Source organism: Chrysoperla carnea, chromosome 1 (assembly GCF_905475395.1).
Source record: "Chrysoperla carnea chromosome 1, inChrCarn1.1, whole genome shotgun sequence".
Taxonomy (NCBI): Eukaryota; Metazoa; Arthropoda; class Insecta; order Neuroptera; family Chrysopidae; genus Chrysoperla; species Chrysoperla carnea.
This window is the reverse complement of record NC_058337.1, coordinates 35,996,632-36,024,376: the sequence shown is the minus strand read 5'-3', so window position 1 is coordinate 36,024,376 and position 27,745 is coordinate 35,996,632. Positions and strand designations below refer to the sequence as shown.

The 27,745-nt window shown below is 29.7% G+C and overlaps 1 protein-coding gene across 1 annotated transcript in view; it reads left to right on the top strand.

Annotated features, from left to right (window-relative positions):
* Window positions 1–2,082: 2,082 nt before the first annotated feature.
* Window positions 2,083–27,745, top strand: part of LOC123303002 — a 107,126-nt gene continuing 81,463 nt past the window's right edge. Inside the window, exon 1 of the mRNA XM_044886133.1 lies at window positions 2,083–2,155. Within this exon, the coding sequence (XP_044742068.1) occupies window positions 2,083–2,155 (73 nt within the window). The remainder of the gene's footprint in view (window positions 2,156–27,745) is intronic.

The following is a 27,745-nucleotide window of genomic DNA, read 5'->3' as shown; positions in this document are numbered from 1 at the left end:
AATTATTAAAATTCATGTCTTGACTGTTTAAACCTATATGAACAAAAGAAGCTTGGTGTGCGTGGGTTCATAAAGCTGAAAATATGTTTAAATATTAATTTTTATTGGAAAGCAATAACGTTTTTTTATGTTATTTCTTAGTCAAAATAATTTTAATTATTATGCCTTTCTTACGAAGAGTTCGCAATACGTGTTAGATCACACTTAAGCGTGTTTTTTTAGTTTAGTGATAACAATATATATAACGTACTTTAACGCAATGTTTAGATTGTACTTTTACTTTTTAGAATTTAATTAAGTAAGGAAGTTTTAGGTTTTTTGAACTATAATTTTCAAATTTAAATTTGAAAAACTTCAACACCTTATCCCCATCAAATATTTAATCTTCTGGCACCTCCATCATAGTTATGGCTTTTGTTATTATTATCAATTAAATGTATTGTCACAGCTATTGTCATTCTGAATACGTTTGCAAAATTTAACATAGTTATAACTTCCGGAAATGTTGCAGGATAATTTGAATAAAAGATTCCATTAAGTTCATACACAAATTAACTAGCTCAGTAGCCGTGTGAGATCAGGCGTTCTTACTTGTTCGAACACTGGCTGGGAGGTTGGGGGTTCCAATCCAAGCAGCGAAGAACGAAGTAACACAAAAAGCGTCATAACATTAAATTAAGTTAACTTTCTCTTATAGTTCCTACTAATTCACGATTAATACCAAACAGTTTTAGCACTTTGTCATTGGAAATGTGTTTGGTCCATGAAATACGACACTTCGTCCATAAAACCACATCTGCGCTGCTCCAGAAGCTTTTCTCTTCTTTTGTTCACAGTCCATTCCCATTCATACAATAAAAAAGGCCACACATAGCATTTTTGCACCCGCATTTTTGTTCTATTTGAAATATTTTCATTTGTCAGAAGCGACCTGAATTGATTGAAGGCCTTAACAAAATGAAAGTCAAAATTAATGAAGCGTTAATGCTGAACAATAACGCATGAACAAATAAAGAAAAATAATCGCAATAAAAAAACGAACGTAATTTTTACGTAATATAAATGAAATTTTAATTTTTGTTTTTTTAATTTTTCTTTCAAGTTTGAAGAAAAATTACGAACGTTTTTAATTAGGTTTGACCCATATCAGGCCGCTTAATAAGTAGAAACTATTTTGGCCTTATATTATAGGAAGCAATAAATACAAGATAAATAAACTGGCTAAATAATAAGTAATTTTTTATGGATTTTTATATAGATAATAAAAATTATATATATATATACATATATAAAAAAAGGACATAGGCTTTCATTTAAAATAATTTTTCATTATTAGGATAAATGATTTTGAAAAAGGGAATATAGATATATATATATATATATATATATATATATATATATATATATATATATATATATATATATGTAGGTATATATGTATATACATATATATATTGAATATTTGATATTGTTGTAAGAGATATATATGTGATCTGTCCTGTAAAACGATCGAATATATATTTAAAGTGAGATAGAATTCACTGGTAGGGTTATCCGAAAATGTGTAGAACAACCGACTCGCAGTACATTTCTAGCGCTCATATCGAATGAAACATTGTCGAGTACAATATATATATATATATATAAAATTCTGTTCTATATACCTAAAACATAGTACAAGCATAACATATCGTTCGTTCGTGTGTGCGGTAAAACGTATTCGAAAATTCACGAAACACCCGAGCATCATTAATTTAAACCGATTCCGTTTCATTCACGTACATATATACATTTTATATAATAATAATATACGGACATTGTTGTCAAAATAAAAATTATCGAAATTGTGATAAAGTTTTTTATTCTTCAATTTGATTCATTTGTTTATATGTAGTGGAAACTGTGACATGCAACTTGTGTTATAAATGTAAAATAAAAATTTACTGTTTTTTCTACAAATATGTGTTTCAAAATACAGTGTTATTGTGAAAATCAACAAACAGTATTTAAAAAATCGGTTGTGATTCGTATTTAAATTTGATAGTTTTATTTTGGTTAGTTTACTTCTAGATACTAAAAAAAATGCCTTTTTGGTGGTATAAGGACATATGGAAATGGCATTCATCAATTTTGATTTGGATATTGTTAATTGAAGGTGACTTTTTTTGTTTGAAATTTTATTCTTAAACTTATTATTTGTAAACAAAATTATTCATTTTAGTAATTTACAAAATTTCTGAAATTATTTGTCATAATTTTGTCTTTGTTATTATTCATCATCGTTATTTTTAAACATAGTTTTGTCTTTTGTTAAATTTATTGCATATATTTATTTTTAAATATATTAACTTTGAAATTTTTGTTGAGTGTACAAAGTTTACATTTTTTCTAATTAAAGCAAACCAAAATATTTTTAAATAAATCAAAGGAATATAGCAAAATAATAATTTATTAAAAATATTTATTCACATTCTAAATTTTATTCACAAGATGTTTTGAAAAAGCAATTTAATAAAAATTATTTATAATAATATAATATAAATAATATTTTAGCAGAAAAAATAATAAGTTATACTTAGATTATTTATTAAATCCAAATTAAATATAATATTAAAACTTTAAACATAATATTAAAATTTTAATTCCAGTTTAGCAAAATTTCTTAACCAATCAATTTCTTCTTAGGCTTTTGAAGTTCGTAAATATTCAAATCATATATACAGGTGTTTCAAATGTCAAGGGACCTTTTTTTAATATCAGGAAATAACTTTTCGAATTTATTTATTAATTTTTAATCTGAGTCCTTAATAAGATTAGCTGATTAAGATACAAAAAATTTTTCTCAAAAGATTTAAATATAATTTTACATACGACAAACTACTTCACTTTGAAACAATGGACAAATTTTTTTGATTGGACTTAATGTGGTGCTCCACAGGTAAAAATCATAAACGCTAAGCAAAAGTATTAAGTGTTATAGGTACTCTTATTATCTCGCTAATTTCTGACAAGTAGTTAAGCAGATTATTTGCAAATAGGTCAATATATGTGCAAAATTGATGTCTTCAACAACAATATTAGTCCATTAGAATGAATTGAATATCTGAATTTTGTTTTTTAAAGACCATGTCAGTCATTGAGCATAGGCACTTTAATTTCAAAAGATAGTACGCCAAAAGAACTCTACACATTAAACATTTCATTTCGCTAGTTGGTATAATGTCTTGAAACTCAAAATGACACAAGGTCATTTTGCCATCGTGACCAACAATACTTACAAATGTGCTAGCCCTTGAAATAACCAAAAGCCAAGTTTCATATTTGCATACTATTTGATCATTGGAGCTGTGTACATGTAACCTTAGCTATTTAGCGTTCAATAATAACGTAATTAGGAGCAAGAACCATCTCTTAATGTTCATTTAAGTATTTTCTTTAAAAAGCCCAAAACATGTTTTGTCTTTTTACGCATAAACGTAAATTATTGTGTTTCAAGGGATGGGGAAAATAAATAAATACGTATTGATATATCTGCCGAGAAGAGTTCGGTGTTACATTTTCATCTGATTTTCGTTTTTCTTGAATCCAATTTACTTAGATCCTTGTCGAATTCAGTGACAAATTTTTTTTCTCAATTTTTCAAAATTAAAAAGGGTACCAAAAATTTGAACTAATATAATAATTCTCCAATTTTGTTAAAAATAAATTTCGACCCGAAAATTACAAATATCCCCTAGAATTTGGTTTGAATTATAATTGTTACGCTTTTGACTGAATTTTCGTTTCTTGGGTTCAAATTTACCCATTTAAATGATACTTGTTGAATTCAGTGACGAAAAAAATTACTATTAGGACAGATACCATAGACTCAAGGGAAGCTGTACAAAGGTGACAATCAAGTAGAACAAATGATTAGAGATCGAATTATTTATAGAAAATAATATAAATAATCAATGGGTACTAAACACTATTGGATAAAAATAGAAACTTTTTTGAAAAGGTAAGCGAAGTGATTTTAACTGTGCATTAGGTTTTTTAAATAAAAGTTGTAAATTTTTTATTAATCAATAAAACTTGCAGTATAAAGTTATGTATAGAATAGCCTATCTCGTAAAATTTATAGCTTATCCGGTAAAATTCCAAGATCTTGATGGCATAAAGTTTATTTGTCGACATTTTGTGATACAGACCTCAATTTTCTCCCTCAAGGCGTGAGTGGCCGCAAATTTTTTGTCAGAAGTCTTAGACATCAAAAAACTCCATGGGAAAAAATTCAATAATATTAGACCTCATGATTTTGGCAGTCTATCATGATGGAATATTTCGAAATTTGTCTTTTTACATTTGTTGTAACTAAATCACTATTTCAATCATTGTTCATACGAAAATCGTGCTACAAGGCTTAAACATTTTTTTATAACCTTCTCCAACAATAAAAACGCGTTATTTTTTCGTCGAGTATTTCATTTTAAAAACCGTAAACTGCCAGCTGTCTTTACTTTCTTACTATCAACACTTTACCATATAAATGGACAAACATATTAAATAAACCTATTTTTGTGATGATATATTTTGTGTTTTCTTCCTTGATTTCAGTTTGCTAAGATTACGCGGCTCTTGTATGAGGAATTTTTAATTGTTTTGAGATAGGGAGGATTGATACATACGTATTGTATAACTAGATTGATACCCGCTTCACTGGGCTTAAAGGTAAAACCAAGTAAACCACCACTTTATAGCCTCCACCTCTCTTGATCTCACGTAAAGGGATTCATAACACTTTAAGGGATTGTTTTACGCAGCTAAAAGATATGCACAGTTTCTAATTTTTCACTTTATTATATTATAAATATAATAAAGTATTGTGATCGAAAAAAAATCGATATCGGGGTTTCAACGGAAATAGACGTTTTGAGGGTCCCTGATTCCAAAAAAATGGTTTTTAAAAAATAAAAATATTGAGGTAAAATTAGAGAAGGCCCACACCCTAGGGAAAACCTTTTTTTGGAGTTTTCTCAAAAATTTTTTCACAAGGCAAGACCTTAAGGTGTTCCTAGGATTGGTAAAGGCTACATATCCATTAAAATTCGAGAAGGCCCACACCCTTGGGTAAACCGTTTGCGTTCAAGTGCAAGTGCAATAAAACCTCAAAAATCACAAAAATCGCATGATAAAATCGTATAATTATTCAAATTGTTCACATAATCAAATAAATAAAATAAAGAAATAAATAAAGCCAAATTAGTGAAGTTAAGAAACTAAAGCTTTTCCTTGTTTTTAAATAATTCTTACAATTGGCTGCTTTCAATCAAAATATTACAAGAATAATATATTAATTTTATAATAAAATAAAATTTTGTCCGATGTTTCGGACCGTTTATTAAATTTTAAAATAGTCATAATTGATTAAGTATGTCAGAAAAGGTGGCCATGATTTGTTTGACATTTATTATTTTTTTGTACAGAAATCTTTAATTAATGGTTCAAAATGATGATCATTTTGCTCCATCTGTGATCATTATTTTGAACCATAAATTAAAGATTTCTGTACAAATTTCAAATAGTAAATGTCAGATTAAATTTAATTTTTTTTTTTTTAATTCCTATATCTTTATAATTTATAGCTCATATGTCATTCTGATGTATGAGCTAGATTGCTGTACAGTTTCATTAAAAACCATTCGCTAGTTTTGGCGTGAAAGCTTAACAAACAAACAAACAAACATCCTTACTTTTACATTTATAATATATAGGGATAAGATATCTAACCACCGATATGCTTATAGATTATGTCGACAAAAAACAAGAACTCTATAAATAATTAACATAGTCATTTGTACTAAATAAAAACAGTAATGTGTTTTTCATATATTATGGTAACTATACGCAATTCAAGTAGATAATTAATATAACATACAAATACAAACACAAAATTAATTATCTAAATAGTGTGTGTAGGTACCTTAATTTTCACTTCAATCTATTTATTAAATATCTTATATATAGATATTTAATAATATTACAATAATAATGATAATAATAATAATAAATTAATAATAGACTCAACAACAAAACTTTCTATGTTAGTCAAATGAATTCTAGGAGTTTTGGGTTCGAAACAATAAATTGAATAGGTTTATTGTTCAAACTTTATTATATGTATTTTGTGTTATATAATATAAATTTTAAAGAGTGTATTTTCACTATATATTTGGTATTTGTTAGGTGTTTATTATAATATTTATTCTATGAAGTGAACTGCAGATCAATAACTATAAGATGTTCCAATCTCTTCGTATTTGAAATACAATTCAGTGTCTGTATGCAGATTGGAAATTGCTTTCTACTTCACTAGAACGCTTCTACTTCAGAGTGAAGTAATATTTTCGAGAGGTGGTTGAGATATCAAAAAATTCGATAAACACGATTCTACTAAGTTTACTGTATGAATTCTACGATAACATTAAGTATCAGAAATCAATATTTGTGTGCGTTAGTATCTTTTATTAATCAAATATATTAAAATGGATAGCATAACGAACACAATAATTGTTGGAATCAGATTTTTGATTGGTCAGATAAGGCAAAAGCCTTAAAAGATAAAACTAGAAACAAACCGTTCAAGATGTTGTCCAGTTCAGTTATTTAGGTCAATACTGAATTAATTCTCATACACCTCTGAGACAACTTGACTCTCTCCCATGGTTTTAAATGTTTTTTATATTGCCATCGAAGGTTTGACATAATTGTATAACATCTGAATATGCAATAAAATGGAAACGAATTATTAAACAATTGTAATAAAGATTTTTATAGAATAATAAAATCAAATTTACTAAATTAAAAGGACTTGCTGTGAATTTGACCATACTGAACTAGTTGAAGAACTTTCTGATTAATAAACTATTATTTATATTTGTTCATACAGTAGTGATGGGCGAGATCAACACTAAAGTTATCTTGGTCATGATCTTGAACATTGTATTTAGGCTTGGTCTTGGATTTGCAAAAATATGCCTTGGTCTTGCAGAATCGAATCTTGGTCGTGTAGAGATGTGTCTTGGTCTTGGTTTGGATTTCGCTAATCACTACTGTATAAATTAATATAATGTTCTTGAAAATCTCTTCTCGTCTTTGCCTTGGTCAATCGAGTCTTGTTTTTGATCTTGCATCGCCGATGTTTTGAACTTTTAACTATCGATTTAGTCTTTTTCAGAATTATTGAACTATATTATTTCAGAATTATTGAAGTCTTACTTTTAATAAACGTTACAAAATTAATCAAAAATCTACATATACGTATATCTGTATATTGTTTATACATATAAAATATTAGAACAGATAATGAAAGTCTATCACAAAAAATGCGAAAGAAAATTTTTTCTCTGTTATAATAAAAAAAACACATTTAAAAATTCTCTTGCAGCGTCGCAGAATTGTGTCTTCGTGTTGGCCTTGATTCGTGGTTGCTTGGTCTTGTTATTGATCTTGTCGAAGTGATAACTATATTGGTCTTGGTCTTTTCTTCAACATAGAATTCTTTTGAAAAATTTCAATTCTTGTCTTTCCTTCTTAATTGCTAATATCTTATATCTTCTACATTTTTAACTTGAAGAGCAAAAATGGTTTGATAATGAGCTGATGGTATTTTGCATCATTAATGATTTTTTTTAGAGTTTACACTTTTGTACTTCCAATGGAGAATGGAGAATTAAATAAACGTGAAATAAATCGGCTGAGGGTATCAGCTCAATTTTAGGGAGTATGAAAATACAAATTCTATTTCCATTTAAATAAACAAAGTTGATCCTTGTTTGACCATATAGACATCCAATAAAAAAATTTTTTTTGTAACCCCCGAACTAGAACAAGGGGTGTTATAAGTTTGACCGTTATGTATGTGTGTTTTTCTGTCTGTGGCATGGTAGCGCCTAAACGGATGTACCGATTTTAATTTCGTTGGTTTCATTTGAAGGTAATTTAACGGAGAGTATTCTTAGCTATGCTTTAAGTGCGAGCATTGAGTTCCCTACTTAAAAATTGGCGATGATCTTCAAAATCGATTCAGTTTGGAAAAGGCATGACATATTATTTTAACATATAAATAATTACTATGGAAATGAATGGTCAAATAAACCTGGCTCAATTCATTTTGAAAAGCGAAATAGTAAAATAATTAGGTAATTCAAAACAATAATTCAAAAGAACAAACTCAACTCAAATATTTTAATTTCAATTAAAATATTTCAAAAATAGGTCCCAAAAAATGACAGCTCTCTAAGTACCCTTTTTATCTCATCTGATGTCCTTGATCATCACTTTGATATTCATTAAGGAAGGAGTGTTATAAGTTTAAAGTGTATATCTGTGCGTTTGTGCGTTTCTCAGTGGCATTGTAGCCCCAATACGATCGAACCGACTTGATTGAGAACATTTTATAGCTAAGTTTCCAAAAATCGGTTTACAAGGAATAAATCGCATTTGACGGGGGTTTTTAAAATTTTGTTATTTCACTTGTCATTTTCCATAAAAATGAGCCAACACATGTTTTCACTCTTTTAGAATTGTTCCTTCTGTTTTAGAAATACAAGGGTGGAAAATATAAGAGAAATCACTTTTGCAGTATAGTTTTATTCAAATAAATCTATATTCTGTTAACACATTATAAAATGGAACAACAGCCTGCCTGATTGTCATCTACTTCACTTTTATATGCCAATTTTAAGGCTTATTTTAGAACTATTTAGACAATTCTACTCTAAATGATCTTCTTGCAAACAGTAATTGGTTTTAGAAACAATGCAAATGAGTTATATAAATATGGTGGAAGCGCAGATAAATTTAGCGATAAGTTGCGGTATCACTTTTGGAAAGGGATTACAGCCACTGTCATAAATTACTTTGGGAAGAGGCTACTTCCCAAAAAGAGACACACTTGGATAGTGTCAAAATAAAGTTAAACAATTTTAATGTTTTGCATACAAGCGCATGTGGTGAAAGGTATAAAAATAATTTTCTGATAATCTAAACAGAAATTGGACATTTAAAAAATAATTATAAAAACATAAATAACAACATTTGAACTGTAATTATAATCAATTTTTGTAATGAATGTAAAATTCTGACGCAAATGTAAACGAATTTTATTTCAAAATGAATTTTAAATTGATACCTAATTAAAAACATTATTAATAATAATATTGATACATTATATTTTTATTTATACAGAATGTTTCCCGATTTAAATAACCACAAAATAATACAAGGTTTTTTTTTTACAAGTAATTTAAAAAAAAAGAAGAAATTAGTCAGATTCAACAAATTTTTTCAAACAAAAGTTTGATTATTTGAAATCCTCGATCAATTCAAGAAGCATATTTATTTGTTGGTAGACTTTTAAGCCACAAAAGAAACCTTGTATATACCAATGACTGAAATTATATATTTAGTATCTCAAAATGCCAACTTGCTAAGTTTTAAAGCCAAAAAAATGAATAAAAATAAAAAGGTTTGGGTTTATCTTTTTTGTTTCTTTACAGAAACCATAAAGCATTATTAACTATACTAGAGTGATACCCACCCGCTTCGCTGGGCTTCAAAGTAAAGATTGATAAAGATTACTCTCGCTTATCTCCTTTCTATAGCACTCGAAATAATGGTAAGGATTGTCTTAATCAGTTAAAATATATGTATGGTTTTCTATTTTTTTAAATGTCTAATAGTCGTAATTTTTCATTTAATATATCGAAAGATGACCATGAAATATTTTATATTGACTATTTTTACAGAAATCTGTAATTTATGGTAATGTCAAATTAAATTAATTTTAAATTTTTATTATTATTATTATTTTTTTTTTTATTAATATATCGTACAAATTATATAAATTATATATGTGTTATTCTGAAGTACGCTAGTTTTAGCGTGAAAGCGTAACAAACAAACAAACATGCTTACTTTCGCATTTATAATATATAGAGATTAATTATTGAAATTATGAAAGTGGTTTGTAGTTTTTTATTTATTTTTTTAATATTTTTAAATAAAATAAAAAATAAAAATTATAACTATTTCGAAGTAGTTCAATGGCTTAGCAAGTCAGTATTTCTTAAACCAAAACAGTTTCGAGGAAACTTTTAGTTTTTAATCCGGGAACACCTTCCATGTTTATTTTATAGTACTCTCCAAAAATCGATATGCTTCACAAATTAGACAAATATAAAAATTATGAAAATATAAAAGCTTAAATTATTTTAGAAAAAAAATTACTGTAATCGAATGAATTTCGTTAAATTTTATGTTTAAAAAGAGATCGAATTGGGGTTATATCTATTTAGTCCCATCTAGAAAATATAAATAGATAAAATTATATCGATAGCTTGGAACTTTTACCAAATAATAATTATTTTAACTTTAAACATAATTTTCAGAAAATTAACAAATTTTCTTCTAATTAAAAATTATTTAAATTTTACAAACTGTGTCCTTATGAATGCAGATAGCAAAACAGGTTGGTGAATGAGCGTCCTTAAAAGTTTTTATTTTAAGAAGACAATTATTATATATTCTAACTTCTCAAGCGGATATACGTTTTTTAAGAAAATTAGAAATCACTAAAATCGAAGAAAATTTTCTTGCTATTAACTAACTGAACTGCTGTGTTTTTTCTTTATAATATGTAGTCAGCTAGGTGGAACTTTCGAAAATCTTAAATGCATTTTATCGAAACTTCAAATGAATAATTTTATAGGTACGTATTACTGTATTTATAGGTTTTGTTTTATAACTCAACTTTCTAATGAGAAGGTCTCTCTACTTTTATCCTCTAAAATACTTTTTTTCAGATAAAAGAACTCACCACAGAGATGCAATCATTGCCACTCTTATTTATTAAAGAATTCGCTTTTCCACATCACTTTTGAATTATGGCTTAAAGTTATGTTTTTTGAATACCATAGCTTTTAAACTGTAGAAAAAATTACTGCATTGAAGTAAGCACGTTTACTTACTTGTTGATGTTCTTTTTCGCACCGTGTGTTAGTTTTATTGGAGGCGTTTCCATGGCAACGATAAGCTACTTTAATTATAGAATTGTATGGATTGCATTTATGACTTACGTTGAAAATTTAATATTATTGTCTCACAAATTTAAATAAATAATTATGATAATTTACATTTAAAAAATAATATTTATGCAATTTGATTTCTTATTTTCACAATTTTTTATGCATTAAGTTTAATTAATTTTAATTTGACATTCACTATAACATTTACATGTAAAGAATTGCAAATTAGTCATAACAGCCTCTTTTAACGCCAAAATTTTTCACTGGAAGAGCTGGCATCGATTTTATTGTCCCTACGATGACTGCGAACACAACGATTAGCAAGTAAATATCTGGAGTCGAGGATCATAATAGTTAATTCATAAAAGTAAGTTTTTGATTGCTTAAAAGTTTTTTTTTTTTGAACCAAAAAAATATTTATTTGCTGCTATGTTAGGAACATGCCTATTTTCTTTCAACTAGTGCGTATTTACAGTGTAGTTCAGACTATTAGAATTACTTTTGAGAATGGGTCATAGGTTTTTGTAAAATCTTCAACGGTTTCTCCTACCATTACTAGTTGATAATATATCTAAAAATGATTTTATGAAATGTCCTAAGATTTTTCGATCAAGCTGTATTTATGAAAATATCCATTTCAATTATGTAAATTTATCAAGCATATTATGTATCCCTTTTGAAATGTTTTTATTCAATTTTACAGATGAAAAGTTGATAAATTTATAAATGACATTAATATCCTCCATTACTTCCTCCACCGCCTACATTTTTGCTGAAAATGGATAAACAACATTTAATTGATTAAAAAAAAAGTACAAAACATATTAAGTTGGTCAATTCTATTTTTTTAGAGTTTTATGTAAAATACTCACGTGACTTCTATATTTATATTGTTTTTTACTTATCCTTAAAAAAAATCGTTTGATGTTTGCCACACGTCAAAATGCCGTCAGTGTAATTGAATTATCTCTTCTTACGTAGAGACGTAGATGTATCATTTCTAGTGATTGTATATAAAATCAATGGATCGAAAATAAACATAATTGGCGCTATACAAAAAAATCGTGTGGAAATGTAAATTTTATAGAAAATTTGGTAAAACGGATTTAACTAAGGAATTAAAACACCCTTAATGGAACACTTTTAATTTATACATGCTCATCCATGAAATATTTCGCCATTTCTACTTACCGGAATGTGTATACTTGCCAAAAAACATGAGACTTCAAAAATAACTCCCCGAATAGAAAATATTTACATATATACTATGTCGTTACGACAAAATTATCCTGAAAACTATAAGAAAGAGTTAAGCACAGTTTTGGAACGTAGATTCAAAGGGGAGTATGGAATATTGTCAACATGTTTTGTCTGTAGGAATATAGATATTCCCTAGTTTTTTATTAAAAAATAAAATGTAAAAAAAAATTTCTAGAACTTAAATTTCTATGAACACGTTGATAAAATCAAGTGCCATGTTGGCATTTCACCTCTCACTATTTGCAAACAAAGTAAATTTTTGAAGACATGCAGGGTTCGATGAGTAGAATTCAATAAATTTTGATTGAAAGTAGAGTTAGAGAACGTGAAATTCTTCAAATTTTTAGTCGGTTAAGGATATGTATTGTTGTATGTTTAATAGTCAGTAAACGAGTCAAGTTAAAAGGAATATCATTTTCAAAATTGTCTCCAAATGCCAATATCTTTCTTTTCTTTTCAAACAAATGGTTAATAATCAAGGGATTTCTCGGCTACGTTGAAAGAAGCATTTTTGTAACAACATCATAAGCACCGGAATGGTCTTCTTCAGGGCGTTTTGGAATTGTGCCGAATCTCTTAGTCTCAGGAAAAAATGTTTAAAAAAGTTTGTTTATATTTGTAAGAAAAAAAAATTTATATATTACAGTTTGAATTTATTCTCAGTAGCTTCTTAAATTTAAGCAAGCTTTGTTCTGTACTAAGCCGTTGCTTAGAAACTGAGATATCCAACAGCTGGTTAGAGACCTAGCAAATTGTTCGAAAGCTATAAAAATAAGAAACAAAAATGTTTTTAATGAAATGTTTTTTAACAACGATTGTTCAAAAAAATATTTTACAAACTCAACTGATTCAACACAACTCCGAAACGGGTGTACAAAGCTTCTGACGTCACTATCATCCAATGGGAAAGATTCCAAATACATGCGATATAAGCCAAAATACTTAATCGGCATGTTTAACCACCTCGATAAAAAAAAAACATGGATACTAGCTGATAAATTTTATATTTTATTTCAGACCACAACGTCTTGTTTAAAATAAGGTTTAACACTATTACTGAAACACTCAATGTAAAGTTTATATCTTTACATTGATGTTAAAAGCATCATTAATTACAAGGAAAAAGCTTTTATCAAAGTTGAAATGATATTTTCAATCATTGCATTTAAATATATTTTTGGATTTCAATTACAATAATTTTGTTAGTGTATGGTATATTTGAAATTGATTATGCGTATTCCAAACTATTCTATGTTAATTTACGTAATTAATAAATCATAACTGAAATTATTGATGTGTAATATTTTGCAAACGTTACACAAATTATTATCAATTGAAAACAATCTAATTGGTTTGTTGTTACCTATAAAATATAATACATGAAAACAAAATGACCTAATTATGATTGAATCATTTCATAAAATAGCAAATTGTTTAAACTTATTTATAATATTGCCACAAATTAAAGTCTTGCGAGGAATTTTGACCATAGCATCAACAAATTTGGGAAATTTCAAAGTGCTAAAACAGCTAAAACAAAATACAGCAAGTTTCATAAATTTGGAGTGGTACGCAACCAACAAAATGCTTGAAGATTTGAAAAGAAATTTTTGCAATTTAATATATTGTATTTTAAGGATGTACGAGCGCCAGGGCCATTTTGGATAAAAGGCTTGAATTTTATACCAAGGTATACTAAGTTTAGTCTCAAGTTTGTAACGCTTAAAAAAATTGATGCTACGAAAAACATTTTGGTATAGTTGTTCATAGAATCATCCAATTAGTCTATTTCCAGCTGGCCGTCCGTCTGTCAATCGTCGATAACTAAAAAATGAAAGAAGATATCAAGCTTTTTACAGCGCATTCAGGACGGAAAAAGTGAGGTCGAGTTCGTAGCAACATAGGTCAATTGTGTGTTGGGTACGTAGGATCCATCTTGTAAACCGTTAGAGAAAGAACAAAAGTTTAAATGTTAAAAAATGTTTCTTATAAAAAAATAAACAACTTTTGTTTGGAACATTTTTTTGTAAACATCACTGTTTACTCACGAGGGCACACATTAGATGCAAATTTTATAATATGCATTAATATGGGACTATCAGTTATGTATGTGTGACACGTATGTATGTGTAATGTGGGAGTGTAATCAACACTGTCTATACATGGTATTTCAACAATTAACTCAGTCAATTGTTTGTTTTCACTTGTTTTATATGAAGTTGGACTATACGCGGGTGCTCAATTATTAAAATAAATAAATTACTTCAAGCAGGCATATTTAACATTGGTCTTTGGGGAAAGAGGTAGATGGATGATATGTTTTCGTAGATTTCTCTAAAATTAGTGGGTTAAAGCTTATAAACAGATAGAAGAATCGGAAATTTCACAAAAAATATTATTTTTAGTCTATTCGAAAATAAATCACATTGACAACCAGTCCTCCATTTCCAAAGAAATTCTGTTCAGATAAAGGGCAAATCTGCAAAGAAACCACAAAAATAATGAAGGTACTACATCTGATAATATATACTGTGCCCAAAAAATAAGGTGACATTGTATTTATTTTGAAAATTCCTGCCGATGCAATGCACTTATGCTAAAGGATTTTCCAATTTTCGAAACATTGGTTGTAATCACTTTCCGGAATTGCCTTCAGTTCCGTCTTCGCTGCGGCTTGAATCTCCTCTATCTTATCAAAACGGTGTCCCCGGAGCGGTCTTTTGAGCTTGCTGAACAGCCAGAAGTCGCACGGCGTCAGATCAGGTGAAAACGGTGGTTACGGAACGATATGGGTTGAGGTTTTGACGAAATGATCACAAATTATGAGTGCAGTATGGGATGGTGCATTATCGTGGAATAAAAGCATAAATTGTCTTTCCACAATTCCGGCCTTTTTAGGCGGATAGCGTTACGCAAATGACGCATAACGTTCAAATAATATACATCGTTGACTGTTTGGCCGGGCCGAAGGAATTCATAATGCACAACAAACGCACGCAGTTTAAATTCAAATGTCATCTTATTTTTGAACACAGTATGTATATTTGTTACAAAAAATATATGTGTATTCCTGGGTTAAAGAAAATTTAGATATTTTTTCGTAAAAGTGGCAAACAAAAATAAAATGGCTAAACCATAAAACATGTTAATTAATCTTATTTAATAAACTCATATTAAACACAATTGACATTTAAGAGTTTCTTTATATTTTTATTTTATTTTTAGTATTATTATTATTATTTTTTCTTTTTTTCGTATTGTGTAAACTGTTATTTGTTACAGTTCATGTTCGTAGATATGCAACTTTCATTACAAAACACGCAATGTTTTTTTTTATATACATAAACACATTCTTAAAGTTACATAGTCAGTCAGAGTCAGAGTTGAATAATAGACATTTGATTAAATGAAACATTAAAAGGATATTAATTTTACCTTTATTGTTGGTGGTTTGCGTTCGTTGTGAGAAGGAAAAGTTTTATTTTATTTTTTTTAATCAAAACATTATTTTATTTAACTTTGCTTGCTTGCTTTACCTTCTAACAACGATTGGTCTGTGTTTGTACATTTTATGTAAAAACTTCGTATTTATTCTCTGTATTTACAATAATTATACTACTTTGTGTTTAGTAATTTTTTATTTTATTTAATTATTAAAAAAGGGAATTTAATTGATGTAAAATGTTTATTTATGTTTGTAATAAAAATTAAAAATTTATCCAACTTTAAAGTACGTGGTATTTTAAAAGGATGATAGTGGCTTATAGACAGAGAAAGAGAAAAGATGAAAAATAGTCATACTTTTTCTAAAAGTTCGGCGGGGTAAAATCAACGGTTAGGGAAAGATCGTGTGCCATCTTTACAAACATTTCACTTAAAAAATAATTTTCTGTTATAGTAAATATCTAAGAGATTTGCAGTTTAATCCAATAAGTAGATCATATACAAGGTGTGCTTGTTTTAAGTTGACATATGCTTGCAACTCGATAAAAGAATTGAATCGAATAAAATGCTTCAAAAGAAAAATATTAGTTTCACATCTTGCCCGATACACATCTTATACTGTCATCGAATTCTATTCGTTTTCAGGTTCCATTAAAACCTCAACCACTTCATAACTGACAAACATTAGATGAACATCTCAAATTCGAAAGTTGTTCTTTATAAACACTGAAACCTGTTGTTTTTTTTTTTTTTTTTGTAAACTGAATTGTTTAGTACCTACGAATTGCAGTGGAAAGAAGTTTCCAAAAAGAAGTTAATTTTTTAAGCAATAACAATTTTGTTATTTAAAGTGTTCATCTATCGATTACCAGTTACGGAGTAGATTGATCTTTTCATTGAGCTTGAAAATCTAGGTCAAATTTAATGTTTGCGTAAGATGTGCGCCTACATACTCAACACTTTTCACTTGCAGCATTTTCATCGATAAAAGTTATTTCCGATCGAAGGATTGGAACATGGAGGAACTCACCTGGATATTTCTTTTCTTTCGGATTAGTTATTATAAAGACTGTACATTAAAAAGGAAAATAAACGTACATTTTAAATACCTATTTTAACAATACCAAGGCTGGAAATAATTGTATTTCCTAGAAATTTAAATTAATGTTTCAAAGTCAATAATAAACTATTGTCATGATTCATCACCTGAAATTAGTTATAATCTATTTAGTTTGTTTGATCGACAAATGATATAAACTACAATAATTAATAGTAACTTTAACATTATACATTACTTACCTACCGTGTTTGTATACCGTATGAAAATTTGACAGAGATATTTATCTATTAACTATAATAGTAGAATATACATGAGGTTTCTTTTAAGTTTCTATTCTTACATCTCGAAAACCAAATGGAAATTCGAAAAACAAACAAAAATTTGTTTGCACCAAAAAAGTGAAAATACAAAAAATGTTCCCATTAGATCAATTAATGACACCTAATTTAATATATTTTTAAGTTGGATTTAAACCGCAAATTTTCCGAATATAATTGTTTACAGTTTTTATTTTAATTGAAAAACAACAACTTTTGAATTTTTTTTCATATGTTGCTTTTCTTTGGTCTAAAAAAAAGCGTAAAATTAGATATCATTTTTTTTGCTGCAAAGAAAAAGAACCTGTTTTTTAAAATATGTACTTCCCGTTAAAAAACAAATTTGACCACTGTTTTGCCATGAAGATGGTCTAGTAAAGTAAAAGAGTAGAAACTTGTTTAAAAATCGTCCTGTATTGTCAATGTGAAATGGGGGTGAGAATGAAAATGAGAAGATCCGAGAGTTTAGATTCGACCACATGAGTACTCAAGCATTCAATTACCCCTCTCTTTTTGTAAACATCACTGTTTACCCACCAGGGCGCTATATAGGTGCAAATTTTATAGTATGTATTCATATGGGAATATCAGTTATGTGTGTGTGGCTATTTAAAAGTGGGTATATTTTTTATTTACGTGACGTCAAAAAACAAACGATTGCATCATCAACACATGGTATTTCAACAATTAACTCAGTCAATTGTTTGTTTTCACTTGTTTTAAATATTATTTCACCTCCCTAATTTAGTAACGCACACGGAATTTGTATAGTCAACGCTTTAATCAACTGAGCTTCTAAGATTGGTCTTGAATCATAATAAAACGCCTACAAATAATTTTATTTAGTTTTATAGCTTATAATTTGGCTCTTCGGCTTCTAGCCTATTTAGAGCTTGATTGATTTCACCGTTTGTTTTTGAACATATTTTTACTTTTAATTATGATTGGGGGGATGAATATAGGTAAAATTTTTTGATTAAAGTAAAGATAATTATAATTGATATTATTTGTATATGTTATATAATATATTTTTACACAATTAAATATGACAAAACTTCATTTAAATAATTGATTAAATATAAATACTATATATATTATTAAAAATAGTATTAATAATAAACAAAATTTAAACAAATATACAACTAGTTCAAAATTTATTGAATTGAAGGTAATATTTTTGCAGGATGACCCACCCATTTTGAAATAGAGTATACAAAGCAATAAATATAAATATAATATATATTTTTACTTTATTATATTATAAAGTATTGCGATCGAAAAAAAAATCGATATCGGGGTTTTAACGGAAGTACACGTTTTGAGTATAATAATACGGAAATACACGTCGGTATGCCGGTATGTCGGTATGTCTGTTACCAAGCTGGAGCCTTCAATTTTCAACCGAGTTTTCTCAAACTCGGTACATAGGTTCAGTTTGGTCATAATTCCAGATAACTTTTTCATTTTTTCCTTAGGCCTTTTTTCAAGAGTACTTCCCTCTGGGCAAAAACAGGATTTTAGGGCTTTCTCAAAAACGGCTCTAACGATTTAGATTAAACTTGGCACAAAGCTAGACCTAATTGTGTTTCTAGGATTGGTATACGCCACATATTCGGGAAAATTTGAGAATGCCCACACCCTAGGGAAAACCTTTCCAAATACAGGAAAATGGGATTTTCTAGGGAGAGGCTGAAAGGACAGCAGTGAAACTTCGCATCAGGGTTTATATCAACAAGGTCCTAGGTTTGATATCACTCCCCTCTGGGACCCCTCCCCCTGGAGCCATGGAGCTAGAGGGGATGAAATCGTCAAAAGTGCTTAAATCAACACTACCCAAAATTGATCAAATATTATTTAAAATGTCTTTTTAAGTAACGTTTGTAACTTGGTAATCTTTGCTTAACCTCACCCTTACCAAACTACATCCTTCTAAATATTATATTAAATCCAATAAATACCTAAGCCTGTTCCTCATTACCGTATGATTCCAAATATAGTGGAATTAGTGAAGTAGTGAAGAAAATGAAGCTTTTCCTTGTTTTTAAATAATTCTTACAATTGGCTGCTTTCAATAAAAATATTAAAAGAATAATATATCAGTTTTATAATATAATAAAGTTTTGTCCGATGTTTCGGACCGTTTATTTTAATATTTGAATAATGTCATTTTTATGACAGTAGCAGCAATGATACAATCAAGTTATTTTCTTATTCAGAAAATATGTTTCATGAAAACTTGCATATCACAAATGCAATAACACCAAACTGTTAATTAATGAAGATTTAATCATTACCGATGAAAAACATGCCACAATAAATAAATTGATACTTTTCTGCGCCGAAAGTTTCTCAAACAACCTTTTAATAATTTGCACTTTTCAAGTAATGTGTAAAAACCCGCTGTTGAAATACGACAATATCATTGAAACACACAAATATATATTTTCAATGCATTCATCATACTTATTGATTAAAGTTATCAATTATAATTCATACTACAATGTCCCCATTCTTCAATTAGATCAAACAAACACCAAACATCACCATTTATTATAAATATTTTTTCTCACCTGCGTGCAAAAAGTGTCAACTTTCTGCCTGTTGTGCAAAACGAAGTTGTTGCTTTCTGCCTCCACCGGGGAGAAAATTAGTATACTCACTACAGAAGCAAGTTAAGAAAGTTTTCTTTTTTCATTCTTTAGTTTTGCTTCCTAGATGTGTAATATACTATGTTTGTTTATTGAATATTGATTTTCTTTTAGCAATGCTTTCCAGAAAGCAACAATCGGGATACTCGTAGTATTTAGATAAACTAACAACAGCTAGCAGGATAGTATTGAGATAGCCCTGCTTTTTAACTCCAGAGCGCGGAAGACGCCTCTGGCGTCTTATAACTGTGCGACTGGGCTTAAATTGATGAAAAGTTTTATTGCTGTCCTCATAATTTTCTGCCCTTGTAGTGTAATATACTATTGTCAGACACCTAACAAATAAATCTTTCAAAATCTTGAAAAAAGCTATTGCTGACACTTAAGTTATGACCAGTCAAGGTACCCTATTCTCTTGCTTTTGCTTTGGAAGGACATAAATATTTCAATTTTGGCAAAATTCCGCATGTGTTTGCTATATTTGCTGAATAAATTCTACGACAGAGCGTTCGAGATCGCAGAACGATTTATAAAAGGGCCCTGATTTTCTGTGTTACAGAAGTGTTAGAAAATTATGCTGCTAGTAAAATGTATGGTAGTGGACACGTTCACCTCCACCAAATTTCGATAAAGTCTGTGAAGATTAAGAACCCGAAAAAGGGAAATAGAATTATTCGATATCTTATCCATTGGAAATCTGGAAAATTTTCTCTCATTTTAGTCAAGAGTTAAATAAGTTAGCGCCAAAATGAAACATTCAAGTTTGCAATTTTCTTTAGTCTATTTGTCGGGCGCTACTGCCGACCAAACACACAAATTTTTAACTTGAGTGTTTGGTCGGTAGTACCTTCATTAGTTTGAAACTCTTTTCATATTATAATTTATTAAATAGTATTATTTACTTGTATTATTTGAATAATATTATATAATTAATAAAAACTTTTTTATATTTAATCAACCACATCTAATTTTTTTAGTTTATTGTCAGCATACGTTTGCAGCTTTGTTAGCGTATACATATTATATTGGAAATAGTATTAAATTTTAGTGTAGAAAGACTGACTTTTAAAATTGTACAGTGATTAAAGAGGAAAGAACTTGTTTAAGTATATCCTTGACATACGCCTCCAGCAAAGAAAAATTCAGGCGAAAATATTAGAATAGCATTTCCTTTCAATTCCTGCCATAATTTACAATCTTTAGAGTTCTTAACAGTGCCAAGCAAAAATAAAATTAAGATTCAAATTAGTTGGTTGCAGTCTCAGGCAATGACACCATGTTTATTGTCAGCGGTGCTACAAAAATATATATAGAGAAAACAAATTGAAATATTCGTAAATTGCTGGTTTTTATTGTACAAAGACTTTTCTGTACACCGTTTCATTATGAACTACTTGAAGCCGATATTTGCGGAATGGTTTTTTCAAAATATCAAAAATAGTTTGGTTTTGCTACAGAATGAACAATGACAAAAAATTGATAGTTCATACACAACATCCTGTATAAATAAAATGCCTACATGATATGATATGATAAAGATATGGAAGCGATACTATAAAGTGATATGTGAAATGAATAAAAACATCGCATAAATGCAATATACCCGTATATTCCTTCATTTCACCACCAATGACGTGTCAGTTGTTGAAACATACAGAATCAGTAAAAACTGAGCAGAAAAATTACAGAAACAAAATAAAAACTTCAATCAATTATTTTTTGTTCGTAATAATGCGTAATATTTACTGAAGCACGCTTGCTTTGCGGTTAATTCCATGCCTATGTCATTATGTTTACTGGTTTTGGACAATAGTTGATAATTTCATTCATCAGATGAGTCCTTTAAGCATATACCATGCACTACACCAGCCCATCACAACCATACCTAGTGTGGAATTAGCTACGCGTTAGCCGAAACTGAGCTACAAAGGTTGACTCAACGCCAGTGAGTCTCAGGAGAAAAAAGTATTTCTTGATAAGTTTTTCTTCGAATTTCCGGGCAGAAATACTTTCAGATCATGATGAATAAATCTGTAGTGTGTTTTTCATTTGCATAGCTAGATGTTTTTATACAAGGTATACAAGATAAATTTTAACTTGGTTTATGACATTCAATTAAATAAAATTTTCTAACCTAATCGCCAAAGCAATTCGCAAACATAAAGAACGAACTGAAAAGTATAAATTAATACAAATAGCTATTTAAATACTTGTAAGATTGGAAACGAAAAACATGGGGCGCATATACTACATGTTACACTCAACAGTTTTGTATTGCATGCGCCACATATTTTCCTTTTCCAATCTTACAAGTCTTTTAGTCTGATAAGTATAGGCTGATATTTAATACTTTTTAGTCTGTTATAAAAACCTGGTACTTTTTTTCTATTTTTATTTTATTTTTTCTGGTTTTAGGGTTATGCGAATTATTCAAAATATGTTAAAATACTATATTATAATGGCATTCATTTCAAAAGGGGTATTGTCATCTTGTATATTTTTTTGGTAAAAGGTCTGTAGTAACCAAATGGCATTACTAAATAAGTAATAATGCCATCTTCAAGCGAAACTCGATTGCCCGGATACTAATAATTGAATTAAAATTAAATTTCAATCTTGAACTCTTTTTGAATACAGTTAAGATAGCCACGTCAAAATTCGTCATTGAGCATGATTAATTTCAGCATGGAAAATTTTGGCAGAATCTCGTTGAAAACATGCTGCTGAACCTAAAAGTTCAGGTTGCCGGTGAGTAAACTGGTAGGATATTATGTTAACCCTTTTTTTTAAACAAATGAGTTATATTGACCGAAGGGCTTCGGAATTTTATCATATAATTGGGATCAAAACTAACAAAAAAGATTTTTCATCTTTCTCTAAACCTAACAGTTTTCGAGTAAATAAAATTTTAAAAAATGTTTACTATTTTTATCCCTCAAAAAGCCCATGAAAAAATCAGATTTTTAATATGAATAAAATTTTTATTTGTAGTGTAAAGCTTAGTCAACAACACCCATATTGTTGGTCTAATTCCATTTTGCACAATGCAACCCTCCGGAAAGTCGCAAACACCGATTTTCCAATTTTTCGGAGGGTTGCGTTTTGGAAAACGCAATTTTTCGAACTTTTCTGTTAATTTGACTTTATTTTAAGTCATCTATCTACCGTCGTGAAGTTGGCCCCCGCATTTTTTGTTCCAGAATATAAACCATATGGTTCGATTGTACTCGCATTAAGATGGATTGTTCCAGAATTTCACCCTTTTGTACCACCCCATTCTCGAGATATTCAATTATATATGCGCGGGGGCCAACTTCACGCTAGCCCCCGCATTTTTTGTACTGAAATTTTAATGCTACCTTTCGGAAGAACAATCAAATTAAAGGATTGTTCCAGAATATAAAGGGAAAAAAATCAAAAATACGGGGTGGGGAGCCAAAAATATACCAACCCACTAATACTAGTTAACAAGTTACCAATTCAGTAGAATAACGCTATAAACATAGATTTCTTACAAAAGACTATAAAATTGATACTATTGTTCATTTTGAGAAATGTATACTGAAAACGGCAGCCATGGGGAGGATATTTATAAGGGTGCAATTACATGATGATGGAAAATTATGTAAATGCTACTTCTTGAGACGTTAGTAATGAGCTACTGTATGTGCCAATTGATAGATATACGTTAAAAAAGGATTTTTCCAGAATATTTAATCAATACAACTTCAAATGGGGCGTGAGGGAGCAAAAATTCACCCCCGATACAAGAGTAAACACATAACGCATTCGTTTGTACTGGGCTATGAATGAAATTTTTAGAAAGAATACATATAGAATAACTTAGTTTTCCATTTTCACCATTTTTAAACTTCGAACGTAGCCACAGGGAGGTGATATATATTCGGGGGAGACCTAACCCTCGCTGTGCTGCTTTCTATGACGTTTGTACTGGGTTACTGTATACGCCAATCGATAGATATACATTAGTAGAGGATTGTTCCAGAATATTAAATCAATTCAACTTCAAATGGGGCGTAGGGGAGGAAAATCAACCCCCGATACAAGAGTAAACACATAGCGCATTCGTTTGTACTGGTCTATGAATAGAATTTTTGGAAAGAATACATATAGAATAACTTATTTTTCCATTTTCACCCTTTTTAAACCAGGAACGTAGCCACAGGGAGGTTAGATATATGCGGGGGAAACCTAACCCTCGTTGTGCTGCTTCCTGTGACGTTTGTACTGGGATACTGTATACGCCAGTCTATAGATATACATTAGTAGAGGATTGTTCCAGAATATTAAATCAATTCAACTTCAAATGGGGCGTAGGGGAGGAAAATCAACCCCCGATACAAGAGTAAACACATAGCACATTCGTTTGTACTGGTTTATGAATAGAATTTTTGGAAAGACCACTTATAGAATAACTTAGTTTTCAATTTTCACTATTTTTAAACCAAGAACGTAGCCACAGGGAGGTGATATATATTCGGGGGAAACCTAACCCTCGCTGTGCTACTTCCTGTGACATTTGTACTGGGATACTGTATACGGCAATTGACAGATATACTTTAGAATAGGATTTTTCATGATATTAAATTAATCAAACTGCAAAGGTTGGGGACGTAAACGGTATTATATCCCACCGATACAACAATCAACAAATATCTTTCTCGTTTTTAGCTAATATATTTGCAAAATGTTTTTACTGGGCTGTTATCAGAAGGTTGGGGGAATTTATGTGGAGGGGACAAAGACAATGTGCCGATTGATATGTTGACGCCGAGTCCAAACAGCTTGTGATAGAATTTTACATATAGTTTATATATATGAGAGAAGTTTGTGTAAATGAAGTCTGTATATGTTGTACTAGAGGAAGGGGAGGAATATTGTTTAGGTAAGTGTTGTGCAAATTATTTACTTTCTAACAAAAATTAAAACGCACACCGTTGTTTTAATTCTATTTGGATTGACCGTTATTATTTCGGACTTTAAGCCGTCGTGTAGCTGCCATTTACTTGAAGCACGAAGGCAGTATGCTACATAGTGCCCAATACTATTCTCCACCTTTGGAGGTAAATTTGTAATGGCAGCGACAAGCTTAAAATTGTCATTGAAAATATTTATCTCTACAGGCAAATCTGATAATTTTATTTGGCCAGACCAATCTGGATCATTGTGTTTCGGAAAGTTTGTAAATTCTACGTCAATTATTAAATGATTCCCAATAACAGTAGAAGTTTCCATATCCTCCTTACATGATTTGCATTGTTGATTTAAAGCGATTCGTAGAGATTTTTTTATATTTTCTTCGACACCAGCAAAACCAGTTTCATAAAAATATTGGGGAGTTAAGCATAATGCAACAACAGAAGATGAACGTGCGGAATTACATTTTTTACATTTCCGGATATTTATGACACTGGGCTCATTTTTAAAGAGATATTCTGCCAGCTCTATTACGTTTCCAGAACAATCTAATACATTATTTTTCAGGGAATTCCCACGCCATTTCAATAAGAGGTCGGCCCTTTGTTTATAAATAGAAGACTTAGGCCCTTGCATTACAAAATTTTTTACTAATTCAAAAAACTGAATTAGTGTGATCAAATAAAAAAAAAATGGCGTCAATTTTTAGATAATTCTGAGTTCGGAGAAAAAAATTGAATTTAGTAGATCATTATGATACAAATTGAGGAAACTAAAATCCAACATTTTTTGATGGTCGGAAGGGGTCCAAAAAAAATGGTAAAGTGGCCTAATCCGGTCTTTCGCGTCAGACACCGTCGGATTGAGTTAAAAATAAAAAAGTGTTCAATGAGCTTACGCGCCTTAAAAAGGCGAAAAGAATGAGCTGCGAATGAACCCGATTGGTCCATCGATGTCCCCACAAATTGCAAAAAACCATCGATTTTGCTCGAAATTTCAAAACTTCATAGCTCTTGTTGTTTTAAAGATTCAAAGCTGAGATTTAAATGGATTGTAGCTTTTGTACCCATGAAGTATCACACACAATTTCAGCAAGATCGAATGTATACTTTTTGCAAACCGCAGCTGAATGCAAAAAACAGGACTTTTGTAAAATGGCCCTAAAAAAGTTGTGGTGCGGTAACGCGCTATTTTTTTTACGCGATCATATGCTTCAATAGTTAAAGTAATACCTACTTAAGTGCCAACCTCTCATCTTAAGTAAAAGTTAATAAAATATTAATTTTAAATTACTATTATTTTAAATTATAACATTAAAAATAGGATGGGAGTAATGGGAGCAATTATTAAGACAATAATGTCACATAACTTCTGTCTCTTAATAATTGCTCTCATTACTCCCATCCTATTTTTAATGTTATAATTTAAAATAATAGTAATTTAAAATTAATATTTTATTAACTTTTACTTAAGATGAGAGGTTGACACTTTAGTAGGTATTACTTTAACTATTGAAGCATATGATCGCGTAAAAAAAATAGCGCGTTACCGCACCACAACTTTTTTAGGGCCATTTTACAAAAGTCCTGTTTTTTGCATTCAGCTGCGGTTTGCAAAAAGTATACATTCGATCTTGCTGAAATTGTGTGTGATACTTCATGGGTACAAAAGCTACAATCCATTTAAATCTCAGCTTTGAATCTTTAAAACAACAAGAGCTATGAAGTTTTGAAATTTCGAGCAAAATCGATGGTTTTTTGCAATTTGTGGGGACATCGATGGACCAATCGGGTTCATTCGCAGCTCATTCTTTTCGCCTTTTTAAGGCGCGTAAGCTCATTGAACACTTTTTTATTTTTAACTCAATCCGACGGTGTCTGACGCGAAAGACCGGATTAGGCCACTTTACCATTTTTTTTGGACCCCTTCCGACCATCAAAAAATGTTGGATTTTAGTTTCCTCAATTTGTATCATAATGATCTACTAAATTCAATTTTTTTCTCCGAACTCAGAATTAAATTATTCAAAAAGTTAATTTGATCATATCAAATGCCGCTTTTGTCAACGAATGTATTATATGAATTTATATCGACATAGGCGGCAGAAAATGCTTGGGCCAAAGTATCAAAAGGACAGGTATATGTTACCTGTATTTTCATGCCATTTATTACTAAAGAAGGTAGAATACTCCCATTTCTTAATAACAATTTTTTTGAACTAATTGTTATTGGTTTGCCTTCAATTGATGTCATTCCAGGACATTTTTGTAAATATTTATTCGTTTTGATTTTTTGCGCTGCTTTTCCCTTCCAATTTTCAACTTCGTTTAAATGATCAAGATCGGTCCCTAAATTATTATTACATATTTCAAGATTTTGACTGATATTTTCACTTTTATCAATGAAAATAGAATTGACATTTTGTGTTGGTTTAAATTTTAGTTGCTCCTTTGACAGTAAAAGAGTTGATTTAACCAATTTCACTGTACCTTCAATAGATCGTACGTGGTGAACAAAGAACTTGTCAGCTCGAATAGGTAAGTTCTCGTTCTTGAGAACAGAATTCTTCAAATCGTTGAAGTAACTTTCCACATACGATGACGATGCAGTTACAGTCGCCATATACTTCGAAGATAAAACTCCTGTCCACATTACGAAGTGTTTACATATTCTTAACAAATCTTGAGCAAAATTTGGTAAGTAATATGCATTAAGGCGACTTCCTTGGACACCACATTCTTGAAGTGCTTCTGCTTGAATTTTTTGTATCTCTGTCAATTTATTCTTAGTAGCATCTTTTACGAAAGCCTCCGCTAAAATTTCCTCTTCGTACTTATCAACATCGTCTACAAAAGTATCCCCTTCAATTGTTTTAGTTGTTTTATTAACGAATTGTTCTATTTTATAGCTTTTAATTCTATTCATGAGAAAGACCTCCCGATTTTCACAAGGCGTTAAAAAATCCATATCCTTTACTCGACCGCTTCTTTTACTTTGTGAAACGACTAGAAC